Source organism: Heliconius melpomene, chromosome 18, assembly GCF_056956725.1.
Source record: "Heliconius melpomene rosina isolate 202511_hmr_F chromosome 18, ASM5695672v1, whole genome shotgun sequence".
In the NCBI taxonomy this organism is placed as follows: domain Eukaryota; kingdom Metazoa; phylum Arthropoda; class Insecta; order Lepidoptera; family Nymphalidae; genus Heliconius; species Heliconius melpomene.
Window position 1 is genome coordinate 3,097,521 of NC_140406.1, and position 18,870 is coordinate 3,116,390.

The window sequence follows — 18,870 nt, forward strand, 5'->3', positions numbered from 1 at the left end:
ATACTAATATATCGAATTTAAAAAAAAATTACGAAAGCAAAATTGTAAATACTGTTAATATTATTTTTATATTTAAACCAATTGCATCTGAAATACATATGTATTTATGAATATGAAAATGGTATTGTCTCAGGTTGAGCTACGTCTGCTGTACAGCTGTGACGCGTAACTAATTCGTGTGATGGCTACACCGCCCTCCGCCCACAACGCACTGGACGAGGGACAATGCCGTCTAGAACTTAGACTTTATGGCCCTATACAAAATGCACCTAGTAAGAATTGTTTGTGAAAGTTTAAATTATTTTTAAGTTAAAATTACTATTTAAAACTTTAGCGCTTAACGCACACAGCAGGGTAGGCAGAGGGAACTGAATATCTTAACACTAGGTTCCCCACTTTCTGCCGAATTCTGGAGGCATTGCGTGTTGAGTGACAGAATTTCAGCGCTTTGCCTCGACACCAGAGAGAGAGAAGAAATGGAAATATAAACGTAAATAAATATTTCACTTTCTCGAGTGGTAATCGAACTCACAACCATCGACACGACGGCCTCAGCTTTTATTTAATAAAAAAATATTTTATTGATTTTAAATTAGGAGCTATTAGGATCGACTTACATAAGTTATACCTACATTTTTGTGTATGCACAATGTAACTAAAACATAACTTGTAAAATATTTATTTAAAAGAGCAACCATGAAGTTACTTGCCGTTCTTCTCCAGTGTGAGATCTGTACCTTTGGGAACTGGTAGTATAATCAAATTAGAATCACGACTATTCGTAAGTGTCTATAACAGTCTATATGAATAAAAATATTTTGAATTTTAACTGAAAACATTTAATATTTTCACATAAGACCATATAATAATAGTGCTTTTGTAAGCTTACATTGAATACACGGTATACTGAACTTATCTTTGTTTATGTTTCAACGTTAATAAGTATCAAATAGTACGGATGTAATTGTTTAACTAACTATAATATGTGACAAAGTCTGTAATTTTATGATTTAAAATATACCTATATGTGATAAAAAAAACATGGCGCGGGATCATAAAGTGTGACTATAAATGCGTCTAGTTGTGAGTTCGATCCCCACTCGAGGAAATGAAATATTTATTTATTTAAATGTATATTTTGATTTCTTTGCCCTGGTGTCGAAGCAAAGCGCGGCGTTGAGTTCCGCCAGTCAACACGCAATGCCTCCAGAATTTGGCGAAAAATGGGGAACGAACGTCTCAACACTAGGTGCTCTCTGCCTACTCTGCTGTGTGAGGGATACAGCGTGAAGCTAGTTTATTTAATATGATGCATACGGTTAAAATATTATATATGTTATTAAATATAATAATATGGAAATTATGAACACTATATTATTGGAGATCCAGTTAGTATAAATATAGAATATTTGTTTTTTTCATTATTATAATGAATAATATACTACCGCATCTATATGAAGTTAGTGTTATGAGTAATTGTGTAACATGGTGTTCACAAATTATCATCGATTGCAAATGTTTAAGGAATTGAAGAACTTATGATTAATACTGAACAAGTTCTATTACCATATTTGTTAAAACTACTTTTGTCTTAGTAATATTTGGAGTGTGCTGTAAAAATATGTTTTTGCTTATAATATATATGCGGTATTTTATGACTTGTGTTTTCTAAGCACATTTAATATTATGTTATCAGTATCAAAATATTTATAAGATTTTATAAAATTTTTTTGGAGATTGCACAAGCAAATGAAAGATCGATGTGGAAGATTTAGCCTACGTTTAAAATCTATTTAATTAAAGAATAAAATAAGTACTTTTTTAAATACAGTATAGTTTAACAATAATACCTACTCGTATATACATACTTATTTATTTTATTTTAATTTTTAAGAAATAAAAAAACATTTCGATCATTATTTCACATATAAAAAAGAAAATCCTACACCCATTACAATGATATCGTGATGTGATGGAATTCGAGGTGCAATTTTCTTAACATGTAGGAAACGGGAAATACAGGCCAGGTGAGCAGTCATTAGCTTCTTGTCGTGTGAAATTAGCCTTTTTTGTTGTATTCGTGGAGAGATTTATGTAATCATTGGTTATTTTATAAAATATTCGAAAACTTTCATTTATTAAAATATTTTACAACTATTGAGGATATTCTAACTGTTAAAAGCTTTTGCTTATATATAAAAAAGTCTAAAAATAAAATTTAAAATAGCATAATTTTTTAGACATTTTGATTAATATCAGTTTCATCTATCTATATAAGAAAATCTATCTATAAAAGAAATTGGTGCAACACTATTTGACCCATTTCTTGCAATTCGATTTGCTTAAAAATTTACACACTTGTTAGGTTCTGTTAACAAAACAATATTTTCATGGCATTGAAGTGATGTTCTTGCCTACAAATAAGGGTTTTTTTTATATTTTATATATTTTATTATTATTTTCAGTATCTACTTATTGTTTACTGTCGCATAATTATAATAATATATAATTTACACCTATCCGCTATCGTATATAGATATTGTCTTTGACGTATTGTATTTATATAGAGGTAACATTATATTCAAATATTGCAAACGATAATTATTTTAAAAATTATATGTATACACTAACGTAACTATTTTATTACAACTTTTCTTACGCTACGCAATCGGAGATACCCAATAATATTTTATTAGTAGTATTTCCATTTGAATACGCAAACTATGTGAAAATAATATGTTTTTTTTTAAAAAACAATTTCACATTGAATGGGGCATTTTCTTTACGTATTTGCCTAACTTATAAGCGGACATATGCACATTGTTTTGGAAATATTTAATATTTTTGCAACGTGGAAATCCATAGTGGCATAGTAGCAGACTAAAATGTCAATGGTTGTTTATTCGATTCCTATTTAGATAATATTTAATTTATTGCTCGCTTCGCCCTTCACTTCTAGCTTTGCTTCTCTTTACGATTTTTGTCCTGGTAAGGAAGAAGAAAGTGACGTTGAGTTCCTCCATCCAAAATATAATCTCTACAAAATTAGGCGGATGTTTAAGTTAATTACAATATATGTAGAATGCTATAGGAACATACCACTCTATATATATAATTTTAATACTTATATAATAAGGAAGATGTTATAATTTACTTTATATAATATCCATGAGACATACATTTATAGGAAATCTATAATTTAAGCTGAAGTCTATTAATGAATCAAATACCTATTAACCATACAGGAAATATAAAATCTTTACTGTGGAATAATAAAACAACAATCATTTAACGATATAGAAAGTGTATAAAAAAATCTGCAAATATTATCCATCTATTGTGAATAGATCATAATAATCAGTATAGATGATTAAGATGCTCCTCTGCAAGGTCGGCAGGCCAGCGTGGGAGCGTTGCACCGTATTCAAATCGTTTTAGAAAAATACGCTAATTGAGTACTTTCCTGTTTTCCCGCTCAATTAGTCGCGTATTCTCGTGCGATTTACTTTAAACAAGATTATAAGATTAATTATTAAGACACTTACATATTCAAATGACTCTTTGTCTTTGCTTGTACAATGTTTAGTCCCTATTTCATCACTTGGCATTTCATTAGAAAATTATTATAAGTTAATTGTATAATGGTATTACTGGTTTCGTTTATACTCTCTTGATACGCAAATAGGATGATTTGCAATACAATTTAATTGTGATATTTTAATCTGTATATATAAAATAATTATAATTACTAATTGTATTTAATAATTAAATGAAATATTTTAAGTATTATTGAATTAACATTCACGTAGTAACAGTTATGCAGTTTAACTATACAGCAGCTGTGTTTTTTTTAATTAAACAAGATAAATAAAAAAGATAAGAGATAGATATTTCAAATTCGCAATGACCTAATATAATTCGTCATCATCTAAACCTTTTCACGTTTTGATTTTTTATATGCAATTGAGGCCTTAAGCCACACTGCCATAACGTTGTTAATTTTAAATGTAAATAAGCCACTTACGAGTTTACCACCCGTGAATTATGGTTCACATTTGGTTGTAAAATATTATTTTTTAACTTTTACTCAGTCCTATATACAAGCCAGTTATGGTATTTCCTCTACACTGGTACCTGAGAGTTCCAATGTTCTGCGAACATGCCTAAGATTAAGATCACGCAGTTAGTCATCGAAGTTTGACTAAATCATATGTTAAAGATTTCTAAGCTCATGCCGTAAATCAAATACAAATTCCTTATGGCGAAAACGCCAATCTGGTACGATTGGCGTTTTCGCGATATATTTGATTATAATTTAATAACTTTGCATTATTGTTTTCTAATAAAACTATTTATTTATTGAGGAAATAAAATCTTTATTTTATATGACACTCTTTTCAATTTATATTTTCATTTCATTCGAAAAACATGCGTTCAAATTAAATATATTTATTTAAAACAAATACTAGGTGAAGTGCTACGCCTCGTAGCAATATTAAGGAAAGTATTAATAGTAATTGCGGTTAAAAGGAAGTCCGTACTGTCATACACTTATCACTTAAGTCTCCGCAATCAAATTATGACAGCATTAATGCAGAAATGCGGATTTGCATAGACAATGAGTTGGCATGTCCCGGGGTTTTCACCGTACATGTTCGCTGAAATCCATCGCGTTACCATATAAACCTATGATGGAAGGTCACGTAGTACGTTTCTATGAAAAAACTCCCTTACACCAGATGCTTAGCGAGGTAAGCTTGGATTATAGCAATAAATTACAAAATGTTGACTTGCATCTGCATTTTTTTATTCTTTAATGCCGAATATTAATATCGAATGTTTACCTCGCATGACGGAAATTATCTTAGAGTCTTAACGGTGTGGTGGTGATGAATACCAAATAGTTTTACTAACATTTCTATTTTCGCTTGTTTTCGTTACATAGTAAATCAGCTTATAGCTTAAACGCTTGCTGCATGTAATAGGCGAATGACTTATATTGAGTGACCAATCATATGAGACTATTTCGGGATTAAATTAAGAGGCGGACTCTCGTGGAGGCGGGAAGACTTAGTAAGCTACACCCCCGCTGAAATTGCAAATGGAATAGCTGGCTGAATTCTATTTTAAGCTGCTGCTGCTGCTTTCCATAATGGCGTTATATTGTATTACACATATTCTGATCTAACATTAGCCAAAGAAAAAATAATTTTTGTAATAAATAATTCAGCTTTTTCATTGTGTCCTTTAATCTATGCCAGTAGAATTACATAGACGAAAGATAAATGTTTATTTTTGATAAACTAAATTCCTATATTATCTGAAGTAGACTTTCAAGCATCTCTTGAAAACAATGACCATCTCCTCATCATATAAAATAACAAATATAAACAAAACATATTTAGCATTGAGAATGTTGTAATTAAGCCTACACTTTGACCTATTTTGTAAAAACTATTACTTTTAAATCTTAATATTACAACAACATCTAAACTCTTAGAAATGTTGTCAACAAATTATGAAATCCAAAATAATTCATTAATTTATAAAATAATTAAGTTTGTAATAGGTTTTACTTTCAGTCAATTTTAATACATTTCTTATGTATATGATATTATTCTCGTAAATATAATATTAATTTAATTAACTCACCTCATACATTTGAGAACGATAAGTGACACCATCAATTCTCACACCGCTCCGGGATCCGGCTAAGGACCACATGCTATTTGTTTGAACAGCGTATTGCGCAAGAGCATCTGCGCGTTTGCGTCCTGAACGCGCGCGACGTCGTCCGTGACGTAATGGCGGGCCCTCCTGCTAACAATCGGTTTTTTGCACCCTTTATCACGGGAGCGCCGGCGAACTACATAAAAGCCGTGGAAATCCGTTCAGGACACACATTACACGTAACGCGGCCAGCTGAACGTAACCGCCAAGCCTGAACGCGAAACGAGCGGTAGCTGTCATTTAGTTCGATTTTTAAATTGAACCATAGATTAGGATATATTTTTTATGTTTATTACGGCAATGTGCCAGTGCTTATTGTTGTAATAGTGAGTGAGATTGACACGTGACATTTGTACCAAAGATTGATATTATCTGTGATAACATAAAAAAATCAACATGTGCCAAAATTGCACCTGCTGCAGCGGATATTCCGTTGGGATGCGTTACTATACAAAAAGTAAGTGAATTAATTTCTATGGTTTTAAATCTATTTATTAATTAACAGTTATATTTTGTCGTATATTGATCGAGGAAAATGCAACTTACTTTAATAAAATAACGTCAGAACAGCGATCTAATGCTGAAATGATAACACTTTTACATACAAACAATCTAAATCTAATTTCTTTTAAAAAAATCTTAAATAAAGCTAAATTTGAATATATTATTAAAATGCAGTAAGCTAATACTCTATTGTTATAAAATACTAAACTCACACCAGCTTGACCCCGTACCATCAAGTTTAACCTTAATTTCTTGTGCACCACAAACTTTGTAAATGGACAGAGCCTATGATTATGCTTCCTAAACTATTAGAAACACTGCAATATTTCCTTAGATATTTGTTGACAGCTGTATAGTCTGTGGCGTTGAGGGTAAAGTGTAAGTTCGCTCGGGTATGATTTATATTGCGGCGAGAACAATAATAAAGACTCGAAAGACAGAAACGATTGCTGCGGAAGCTGCGTTTAAGATACGGTAAACTTAAATTAACTGACACTATGTTTGTTAATATTAAATTTAAAAGATATTTTAAATATATCGGCAAAGCTATATGAGTTTACGAATTGGAGGATTAAATTTTGATGTACAGTATATGTTTTTATTTCATAATACCTGAAACATATCCTCATCGTGAACATAACTATACAGGCCCTATTTTTTATAGTGATAAAAATATTAATAGCCACTGATATATTGTACTAGTAAACGGATGCAGGTATGAAGCTGCAGTATCTTAAAAATATAATATAATTGCAACTAAAATATCGATAATATTACGTCAGAAAACATAATTGCGATTAAGTGTGTACTACCGGTACACATATCAACGTAAAATAAAACGGAATCAAACACTCCACCTACATTTCCTCTGGCATGAGTAATAGATAATTGGTTCTGAGATTCGACACCGCTTTTGTAGGCTTTCAGACGCTTTTCCATGACGTGTCTTCGCGAAAATTTGGGAAATCCGTGACTCACCTTCGAAACAATCGGCGGATGTTTTTTTTTTTACTATCATCTTTAACTAATTTTAAAGCTATATTAGTTGCTATACAACGAATGTACCTACAAATTGTTCGTTTTAGCGAATACAAGGCGGCGAGTGTTACAAAGATATAATTACACCTTTAATACAGTCCTCTATATTCAACACACGGTTAGTTTTTTCAATAAAAGCATTCGTGTCTCCCAATTAACCATTATTACTTATCTCGTTTCTATATTTAAGGCTCTCAATAAAAACTAAATTAGTTGTGCAATCTGTTCGAGACAATTGCCTACCGGAAAAGCCACTCCATCGGCTAATTACAAATGACTTTTCACGATAAAAAACACTTAAATGAGAAACATTAGTATGTAATATTAAAGATTTTAAAAAATCTTATTAATTTTTAATTTAATAAATAATATTAGACTAAAATAAACGTAGTTGGTACGTTAACTTTGTGGTAGTAGTTGGTTCAAATAATTTTATATTTAAAATGTTGTTAAGTATTTTTTCAAATATCTAAAATAAAAATAAACCACGATGTTCTACGTTATTCCAGATTCCACCAACAAAAACAAAGCATTTTGAACATTTTACGGAAAGCGGAGAGTAGAGAACAATATTACAGCTATCAGCATATTAACATTAATTGGAAAAAAGTATTTTCTTTAAAAACAAAAGTTCATACAAATGTAAAACAAACAAAAAAGGCATCACTTTCGGGAATAGTAAGTAATTAATCATGAACACAACAATCCTGTATTGACAATATCAATAATACGCGGTCGAGTACAATGGCGTCGCCTTGTTAACCACGGGACAAAAAACATGTCAATGTAAATACTCGAGGAGCTCGCTCAAACCACCACAAACCACTAGAATATAACCTGGTATTAAATCTAATATCGGTTATGAGACGCGGTGTGCCATACAATTTGTTAGATTATATTTTAGATACGACAAAGTCACGTAAGAACGGCCCCATAAGAATACTGCGTTAACCGTGGACTCTACGTAGGTGGAACTGTGCAACTATCTATGTCAGACTCGAGTGTCTTTCCCATACAATCGTTTTTTTTTTCTCTTGTTAAGCTTAGTTCGCCTTCGAGTTTGGTCCTTGGGTTCTTTTTCGCGTTGTTTGCTGTTTGCTCACGAAGACAGACATTGTTAAAAAGAAAACGAAATTTACTTTTGTTGTAATACCGTCCAGGTGAATATTTGTTTCATTTTCTTTTACGCTTACTGATTATGTGGGCAAGTTATATTATAAGACAAATCAAAAAAAAAATTAACATCGTTTTCAAATTAAAAAAAAACTATAAATAGCTTTACGCTGTATCCCACACAGCACTTACCCACTTTCCGCCGAATTTTCCTTGCTACCAGAGCGATGAAAATGTTGTTATTAAACAGTTTACTTTTCCGAGTGGGAATCGAACCCACTACCATCGATTCTTCAGCCATTCGCTTCTGCCACTGAGCCACGACGGCCTCGATATCCTTATCAAGTCTTTCGATTATTATTAGGATATAAATATAGAAGCTATTAGGTAAAATTGAAAACTAGGTAAATTCCTTTAACACGGCTGATATGAACAGAATAATTAAATTATGAGTCAATAGTATTGTAGTAAAAGCATTATCGTTTTCATTATCTAGTGATTAGAATACATATATATATATATAAGTAATATACTATGTTTGGGTATATATATATATACGCCTCTTTATACATATATATATATATATATATATATATATATATATATATATATATATATATACATATATACATATATATATATATATATATATATATATATATATATATATATGTATGTATAAAGAGGCGTAGTAGTGTGTGAATGTAAACGCGACAAGTTGTAGGTTCGATTTCCTCTCGAGGGACTGTAATATTTATTTTTTATTTTTTCGCTCTCCTGTTGAGACAAAATGCGACATGGAGTTCACTGCAATTAACATGCAATGCCTCCAGAATTCGGCGGAAGGTGGGCAGTGGTGTGGTACTAGTCTCCTCTTACCTACCCCGCTACATGCGGGATACAGCGTGAAGCTGAAAAAATATATATAAAGTCGAACATGTCAGCACGTGCTCACGAGCAAGTACTTAAGTATTGTCTATGTGTGCTCCGTCAAGATCGCGAGTCGCGACGAATGCCCGATAAAAGTCACTTTAGGATAGACTCATCGATGAATCACCGCGAGGTCTAACCGAATAATTGTTCACTTGCACAAGATGTAGAAAGCGAATGGCGTAGAGACTTGATTTTGTATGAAACGTTTTAATATTAAATCTTTATAGATTTTGTCATAGAAATGTTTAATTTATTTGGTATTAATAATTTTATTTCGACGGAGAGTCTATCTGTGTTTTAATAGAAACAGAGTGTCTTAACACTGGGTTCCTAGGTTCGATTCTAGGTAAATAGAGGGACCCTAATGTTAAGACATTCCACTTCCCACTTTCCGCCGAATTGCATTGCCTGTTGAATGGCACTGAACTTAACGCCGCCTACTATCTATATAATCTATACTATAGTTAATATTATTTCAAACATCTTATAATTTTATTAAGTTATATAGTATAACGTTTAGGATATATATATAAACGACGCAAAGAGAAAGATTAAATATAGAAAACATAAAAAAACAGACGAGAAAGTTCAATAAATAACTAATTAGAATTACGTAGGCTGTCTCCAAGAGGGTCGAAGTTCGCTTTCCGGCGGCCGTAAGGGTTTTCGCATAGTTTGACCGGCTATTTCATGTACTGTGCCTCATTTCGGTGCTCATTCAACGTGCGTCGTGCCCGCGCGCCGGTCTCGCTCTCGCTCCGCGGTCACATTACCTACATACGCAGCCTAATGCGAAATACATGTATGGAAAAGCTCGGAAAGTAAAATAAACTTATACTGTGATAGTGTTTTTAGTAAAAACGAGTGATCAGTTCTATTTTTTTTTTGGTTATTATTTATCTTTGAAAAATTTTGGTAATTAAGAATTAAATTGCCAAATGAATATGGACTTGTCAAAAGGAGCTACATCAATGCGTTGTTCATGGATGTCTTTTTAACTGGTGTGTGTGTTTTTTTTAAATATGATTTAACTATTTGTGTGCAAAATATGTCATATGTTATTAATAAACAACGGTTAAAGAGCTTCGGTACCGGTGCGGTGTCACGTCAAGCGTTTGACATGTGAAGGTAGATGGAAATAATGTTATAGTGTTATTTACAAACAATATAGACAACAAGCAACAAAAATGTAGAACAAATATAAGATATTGGTAATTGCTAAAACAATTTTACTTAATAAAAGTAGAATATCATTACAATTAAAAAAAATTGAAATAAAAATGATAAGCAAAAATATTAAGCATTTCGCTAAACAAATTATATCCTATTAGCATAAAGATACATCACGTACCATAAAACCTGTCAAAACATTAGCCATAAATAAATTCTCAAAATCGGCGCGCTAATTTGTTTCATGAACGTTTTTGGAATCGGACAATACGAATCGAGAAACTCCGATATAGCCTAGCCAGCGGATCGTGTGGGAATGTTCAACATGGCAGCGTCGGCTCTCCATCAAAGGGGTTCGCGGGAACCCATCCGATGACATCCGATACCGCCAGAGTACCTTTTCAAACTCGATCGATTACCTCGCATACTTTTTTTGGATGCTGCTAATTATTCCATACATCTCCAATTTGTTTCGCCTCTATATTTGTAATATCTATAGTTTTCTATATATTTATTAACTGCGCTGTCAAATATTTAATAGGTATTGAGCATTGACGTAGGATTTAAGTTAACTTTAAATATTATTCCGTGTAACAATAAATATTCGGGAAATCCCCGTAGCGAATAACGCAACTAACTTAGTCTGGTTTTCGTACTAAACACGTAAGCATTGTTTGATCTTGACAATGCATAAACTATTATACATCTGATAGTTAATAAACGCAAACAATGGACACAGAGTAAATAAATCTAGTGTTAAAATGTAATCAGTTAACAGTTTACCAACATTTCGCGCGTCTCCTATTTTTATCTGTACGCGTAAGGCCGCGTTTACTTAGCACACATAGAATTGTCAACGACACGGATTGACCTAATGATTCACTGACCATAAACCTCGGCTTATCCTCGTTTGACGTAACATAGGTAATTCGAGTTCCTGTTATAAATACTGTTTGTTTTTGATTAACGCAATAATGTATATTCTTTGAAATAGCTAATTTTCCATTTCATATTTTTCCATTTATTATATTTCTTATATTATGGTGCAAAGTAAATTTATTTTCTTGTATACATACAATAAAAGGTAATATTCGCGAAATGTATTAGAACTACTTTCCATGTTTTTAGCACTTGAGGCCGACAAAGGTTTGCGTTGCAAAGTTGGTAGTGTTTCTCTTTTAGAAGTTAGACCATGTCGCTTTACAGAATTGCATCTCTCTGTTCGAACATAAAACATATTTTATGGCCCGACGCAAACATCAAGCCTTTAATAACAGCAAACCGATAAATTGACGAGAAAACTTGTACGATTTCCGTGCGAAAGCTCGAATATTGCAAAATTTTAATAAAAAATGTTTTTTTTTTGAGACCGTCGCAGTGCAGTGGTACAAGGTGTGACTGTAAATGCGACAGATGTGGGTTACCCACTCGGTGGAATGAATTATTTTTTTATTTATATTTTCAATTCTTCGTTCTGGTAATAAGGCAAAGCGCGGCGTTGAGTTCCACCACTCAATACGCAATGCCTCGAAAATGCTGCGAAAAGTGGGGAACGAAGTTAACACTAGCTTCCTTCTGCCTGCTGTATGCGGAATACACTGTAAATCTTATAACTTATAGTACATTCATATATGCAAATAAGATAAAGGAAATTATTATTTTTGTAAAAACGTTCAAGATAAAAGACGAAAAAAATATACAGCATATATTTTACATTTTTTTAATATTCTCATGTCACTTACAAAAAATATACTTATTTACGTTTTCTATTTGTTCCAGGTTTTTCCAAAAGGCTATTGGTAGCTGTATCCGTAGTTATATTGATCGCCATGTGTCTAACACCAGCGGAGGCGCGGTCGGTGGAGCACAAGCGACGGCACCAAAGAAAACCCGAAAACCTGGCGCAAATCACCAAAGACTCGTCTGTAAAGCGGCCAAAAAACCAAGCAAATTCCGATCAATTTAAAAATGCTACGAGAATGATAAAACATAAGTTACGAAATACAAAAAGGTATTTCGATCAAGACCGAAGGGTGCTGAACGAGACGCGGGAGTACCGGGACGGCATGCCGGTGTGGCTGCCGGCTGTCAATTTTGTTGACATTCATTTCCATGACTACAAAACTGCCAGAAAAGGAAAATCAATTACTGAGCGAAAGGTGTGTTTTCTTACCTTTATATTACATATAAATAGTTATTAATTATTTATAAAAGTTGTAAGTTATAAGTTTTTAGAGGCCAGTCGAGATCAGCCTAGGGATTAGGCATTGGCAATCTAGGAATATTTAATATTTTCATTTCTTCACTCTGGTGTCGAGGCAAAGCGCGACGATGAATTTAGCAGAAAGGGTGGAGCGGAGTGTCTTAACACTAGGCTCCCTCTACCTACCCTGCTCCATACGGGATACAACAAAAAGCTAAAATTATAAATTATTTAATTATAAGCTATTTAATATTTAAAAATTGTCTAACATTGATAGCACTATAGGTTCAGCCGTGTTGATTGATGTGTTATCGGGTAAAATGATTATGATTTGAAGGCGCCTTTAATATTTGAAATTCGCTTCAAACAGTCTGACAGTGTAATTACTAAAGCCGCTCATTTCGCGTCTCAGGGGTGTGGTGGTCCGGCCCATCACTCTTTTTGTTGCCAGTTCAGTGTTTTTACGTTATTGTAATTTATTTTTGCTTTATTTGAGACCAGGAATCTTCGTTTATATTAGCCGTGCTCGAGGCTCCACTGTTGCAACTTAAATGAGGTTTCATCGGACCAAATTACATGTGGGCAGCCTTTGTACCCCGTTTAGTTACTTCACATTGTACTTAAGGGCAATAACTAAAAATATAAACCCTTAATTTCCCGTACCGCAATCCGTTTGCAAATTGGTTGGTATTAAATATTTTGTGAGCTGGTATTAGTTTATCGTTTGATCGATCGATGTAGCTTTATCGGCTGTTATAATATAATTCGTTAAAACAACAGAATTACTGTTAAGGTTTGCTTCTTCAGGCACAATGATGATGATGAATAATGATTTGATTCCAAGAGGAAGTTTTATCACTAAATAAATTATATTTGAAATAAAGTTAAAAGCACAAGTAAATATACATAAAAACAAAAATAAGTAAAATAATAAACTGGAACTGACTTTTGTTTAGTCAGAGTAGGCGCGAAGCAAACCAAGGGTCCAGTTAAATGTTTCGTGGAAATTTGCATAGATGGACACCGACAGATTCCGTTGTGCGCACGCGATCTCAAACGAACGGTTAAGTCGCACGGTCCGGTCAAATAGCGTTTCAAAAGCTATTCTCTATAATATATTAGAAGAAATACTTCAAAATTCAAGGTTTAAAATGTCAAATAAACTCTTTTCTATGACAGAATAACACCTTGAAATCAATATATCGTGTTTTCACAACGCAAAGTCCTTTGTAAAAGAATCGTTCCATTTTACAATGTTTACAGTAACAGGTTTGTTTGTCTAAAGCTTTAATAGCGTTAATTCGTTCGTTTTAAACATGAGAATTATACAAACCACCTCCGCTTTTAAAATACAAAATCCATAAGTGCCTCATAACGGATCTCTCAAAGCTTTTATTATTTGCCGAACACACATCTGGACCGCGACTTTCTATTACGTATTCATATTGAACACCGACTAATTAGTACACAAAACAAACCAGAGTATATACGAGTACCGGGTGTCAGATGTCCTTAGACATGGGGCCAGGGGGCCGGAGGGCCGGAGGGCCCTGCGCCTCGCACGCCGTCGACTTCATTTTTTTAACAAGCCAGTGTAGAGTCGCTCGGTATCCATGTCAATGAATATTAAATATTTCTTGTGTATGTTTCGACAGTTCGTCAATGCATGCCCACTTAAGAAATTCAAATATTTAACATTGGGCAAAGGAAAGCGTTAGAATTCAAGTGATCTCAGCTCCGCTCGGCCTTAGTTGACTTACGAACAATTTAAAAATTAAATACCGCTTAAATGAGACGTTAAAATACAAGCCCTACTAAAGATTGTTGTGGACATTCTGTCCGTAACGTGTTAGTTCATAATATTATAATTACAAATTGCATTGTTATTATTTCAAGGCTCATATTGTACACTTCTTACTGCCAATACAAAACAAATAATATATAAAAAGTATAAAAGTTATTTATTGTATATCCAAATAATAATTCATAAAATTGGAATACATTTATAAATTTTCGTTCGCTACTATCTGTAAAGCTTTTAGAAAATCGTACAAGAGTTGCGATAAATAATGAGAAAGACATTCCGCAGGTGCCAACGCTTTCACGCTGACAGACGCCTGAGCGATCGCTCCGTGGTCTCAGTGTTTACTCAGTATTTACGATTTAACAAAACAACACGAAATGTTAAAAACACATAATTTGTCGAAGTGAGACGAATGCGGAGTTACGGGTCGGGCGCGCGGCGTTTGTCTCCGACACGTTCCTCGCTCGGGCCTGCCTGTTTAAGGCTAATGTACGGCGCATTGTCGGGCTTTCTGCGTTAATACCGCCATTCCGCCGCGCAGAGACGGCGCTTTTATTGTCGTTCCTACTTCACCGGATTGGAGGTATTGCTCTAAACGAACTCATTTTACGACGCCTTCGAGTGCTCACGATTGATTTTAGGGTCCATTGTTGGAGTTAGTGAGTTTTATCTTGTTCTGCAATAAATAATTTTGAGTGCGCCTCGCCCCTTTCACATTTTATCTGATAAATGTTATAGTTACAGTGAAATATTTGCTATTTATTTTAAAAAATCTTTATGTTAAAATATTGGATATAATAATTGTAACGTATGGAACGGCATCTGTATACCACGTTGGTAACACGTAGGTAGTCGGTTAAACAAGTCTGATTCATTCGGAAGTATTTCAGGGGAATCGCAAACATATAATTTACATGAATGGTTCCACAAGTGGCGCTTCCTATTCCACGAATATCAATGAGTTTATTCACTAATAGAAGCGCGACTGGAAGCTATTTTCCTGAAAGTATTAGTCAACTGTATTACTCAATTTCAGTCGCGTGACGTATCGTCTCGATAACGTTAATGGTACATTCAAGTCCTTTATGTGGTTAAGGTTATTATTTTTTTGTATTTTTTTCATATATATTTATAAGAAATTAATGAAAAAATATATATATACTCAAACCACAGTTGTACCGCGCAAAGCAAACCGGCTCGTCTAGTTGTATTGTCTGTTTGCTTGGGAGTTATTCATCATTATTGTATCTATAAGTGAGCATTGTCGTAGGTTACACACCTATTTATAACATTACGTAATTGATATGAAACAAAGAAACGAATAACGATTAGTTAATAAATAGTAATTTGACAATTAATAAGTTAAATTATAATCATCTGTGATTGTTGATTATAAATCTTTTCATAATAATTACTTGTATTTTACCGTATTGATATTGTTATCAATCAACTTCCTAACCTACATCGTGAGAAATAGCATATAGCAATATAAATAATAAATATATTTAATATTGCATCATGCATTAGCTACATAACTATACCTAATACGGCCAATAATTCCTACAGAAGTCGCCATTTAAACTTACCCTGAAATAAAAAAAAATGGTTCAAACATTTTCCTCTAACAATTAAAGCATCATAAATATTCATGAATATTTAAAGGAAAAATACGTATTGTCACTTCTAATTGACGTAATAACTATATAGGTATATGCAACATACCCATTTCCTCTATACATCATTATTTACCAATGTGACTAAATGTAGCTAATAGTTTAACTACATAATCTTCATTATAAATGTTAAGCAACAAACTAAACGGTTAACGTCAAATACTAAGAAAAATCAAATGCAACCTGACCTTACATTTTTCACCGAACACCAGTTCCTATTACCACAGCCTGCACATTCGAAGAAAAAAAACATTTTTCCTTTAGCCACGTCTTAAGCCAGTCGTATCTAAGTACCTATCTATATAAACTTAATTTTAAATCTCGCTTTGCAATATGTACGCGGTTCCTCAATAATGTCACGAGAATAGTTATACAATCACAAATACTTATAGATTATACAGCCTCGACACAAATTGGCCGCGGCGCAAACTGTTCACAATATGTATAAACGCTATATTAATTCAAACTTAAATATCTTCACGCAATCCATCATTACTTCTCTAGTCTCTATTTATTAACTAATAGAAATTTTCTTTTGTTGCAGTTCACATATCTGATGCCGAAACTGTACAAGACGCTTAAGGAATACGAAACTATTTTCCATTTATTATTGAAAGTTCAGCCAGAGCTGCCCGACGCTCCGTTTGCCAACTATATGATAGTACGCCGGAAGCTGCTCACCGATACCTTGGACAAGCTGACCAGCACTATTGCAGAAATACAAGAGAATATGGTATCTGTTAACATGCAGGTGCCGTTCTTCGACAAGAATCGTATGAATCTAGACGCGTTGAAGCAGAAGGTCGACGCCACCCAGTGTCTCAAAAACGATTACATAGCGTTCAGGGGTTACGGAAACTTCTTGAACAATTGGTACTTCGAATTTAGGTGCCCGCTCAGCAAGAAGACGGATAGAAAATGTGCCGCGTTCCACGCTAAGATGAGGGAGAAGCTCGGCAACAAGAGAAACAAGAACAACAAAAACAACACGCCCTCGATGAGCTGAGTGTTTTAGTAAACCCCTTAAATATTTATTCAGTGTCCGTGCGTCGCTTTTGTACTTATTTATTATTAGTTACTTGCTCTCTAACATGTGAGACATTCAGTTAATCGCTTGACGAAACCTTACGTTGATTAAGTAATGGGTACTTTCTCTGTGATATTTAGTATTCTGTAGTTGATAGTGATTGTTAATTTATTGAGAGTATTTAATAAGTTCCTCTGCGCATGCGTACTTAAGTTGTCTTCGTCCTTCACACTTGTGTATATACATACGCCTTTGATCTTAATTTTATTTATTTTGACTCTTACAATTATTATTCCGATTGCTTTGTGATCTGTTATTAAAATGAATTCTTAATTTTTCTTAATCTCAATAAGTATTATTAGCGGGCACTTATTGCCTTTTTAGGAAAGAAAGACTTTTAGCTAATTTAAGGTGCTTATTTATGTAATTTAGATATGTAAGAAAAATGTGCCGTTAGTTTGTAATTGTCGAACTGATACCACGATAATGTCGATGACATTGTGTACATAGCTTTACAGCATTTGTAATTTGTAACTACAAATCAAAGTAAATACAGACTTAAGCAATAAACTATTTTATATAAAATATTCATGTGTTTCTGTTTTATTCTCGTCCAGGCAATAAATTATTTATATTATGTCACTAACAATATATATTAGCCTATATTCAATTGATTTTTAAATTATTATAATAAATTTGATAAGTAAATTATATATTATTTTTTTTTTGGATTATGGCTTAATGAAATATAAACATTTATAAATCTCATTTTAAATTTGAACGTAGCAGATATTGAACCAGTGGTTCTATACCATTATTCAAAGGCTCTGGCTAAGCAAGCAATAATGCTATGCGTTTCCAACGTGTTAAATATTGAAAATGTTACAAAAGCTCCAGAGTTTAATTAATATTTATAAAATTTTACCTAATTTTTTTTTCTTTATAAATATATTTAAATATTCTTTATGCCAAATAACTTTCTGTAAATATATTTTTTAAATTAAACAAAATTTACTTAAATCAGCATTCTACCAACAAAGGTATTCTCTTCCATGAATGTTGAATTTATTTTTATCAATATATTAATATTGTAAAAAATAATTAAACGTATTATTTAAATGTAAAAATACGCACATATCTTCGAGTATGTTGTAAAAGCATTTTTTAAATTTTATTGTACTCCATTATATTAATATATGCAAATAAATGCGCCATCTAGTGGCAAGAAGAATAGACTACAATAACTACGGCCGATTTTAGTTTAGATATGCTTTTGAATACTAGATGGCGGTATGAGTTAAAAACTACGCTATCTATTGTAACATTATTTTACTACTAATATCTTTGCGTATATTTATATATGCTATTCCTTCATAGATGGCGCTGTAAGGAATATTTAAATTTAAAATTGTAAAGGTTTAAAATATCAAACAGTGTCCAGAATTACAGCTTATATTTTTTATTCAGATATAATTTAAATTATGCGCTATTTTATATTACAAAATAATAAATCATTTATTAAATATTAAAATTCAAGAATATTTTCATACTACACTTTTAAATTTTATTTAAAAAAAAAACTATTCAATAGTAAGTGATTGAGAAATATAACGAAAAATCTATAATTACCTAATAAATTTTAATTAAAAAAATTATAAATATACAACATATTTAT

General features: G+C 32.6%; 1 protein-coding gene across 3 annotated transcripts; it reads left to right on the plus strand.

Moving 5' to 3' along the window:
- The first annotated feature begins 5,890 nt into the window (after positions 1-5,890).
- Positions 5,891-17,782, plus strand: LOC146529194 (uncharacterized). 3 transcript variants are annotated; one of them, XM_085202224.1, is made up of 3 exons: positions 5,891-6,187; positions 12,268-12,647; positions 16,713-17,782. In XM_085202224.1, the coding sequence occupies exons 1-3, from the start codon at positions 6,127-6,129 to the stop codon at positions 17,172-17,174; spliced, it is 903 nt and encodes a 300-aa protein (XP_085058350.1). In that variant the 5' UTR covers positions 5,891-6,126; the 3' UTR covers positions 17,175-17,782. The 3 variants fall into 3 exon arrangements, with proteins under 3 accessions (XP_085058350.1, XP_085058352.1, XP_085058353.1); XM_085202226.1 differs by lacking the exon at positions 5,891-6,187 and adding an exon at positions 10,024-10,319; XM_085202227.1 differs by lacking the exon at positions 5,891-6,187 and adding an exon at positions 10,339-10,446.
- The last annotated feature ends 1,088 nt before the right edge of the window (positions 17,783-18,870 follow it).

What these genes read in the sequence shown, in the direction of transcription:
- LOC146529194 (XM_085202224.1), top strand. Translation starts at nt 6,127, where the DNA reads ATGTGCCAAAATTGCACCTGCTGCAGCGGATATTCCGTTGGGATGCGT. An exon ending in GATGCGTTACTATACAAAAA is followed by an intron (nt 6,188 to 12,267) that starts GTAAGTGAATTA and finishes TATTTGTTCCAG; the next exon opens with GTTTTTCCAAAAGGCTATTG. An exon ending in AATCAATTACTGAGCGAAAG is followed by an intron (nt 12,648 to 16,712) that starts GTGTGTTTTCTT and finishes CTTTTGTTGCAG; the next exon opens with TTCACATATCTGATGCCGAA.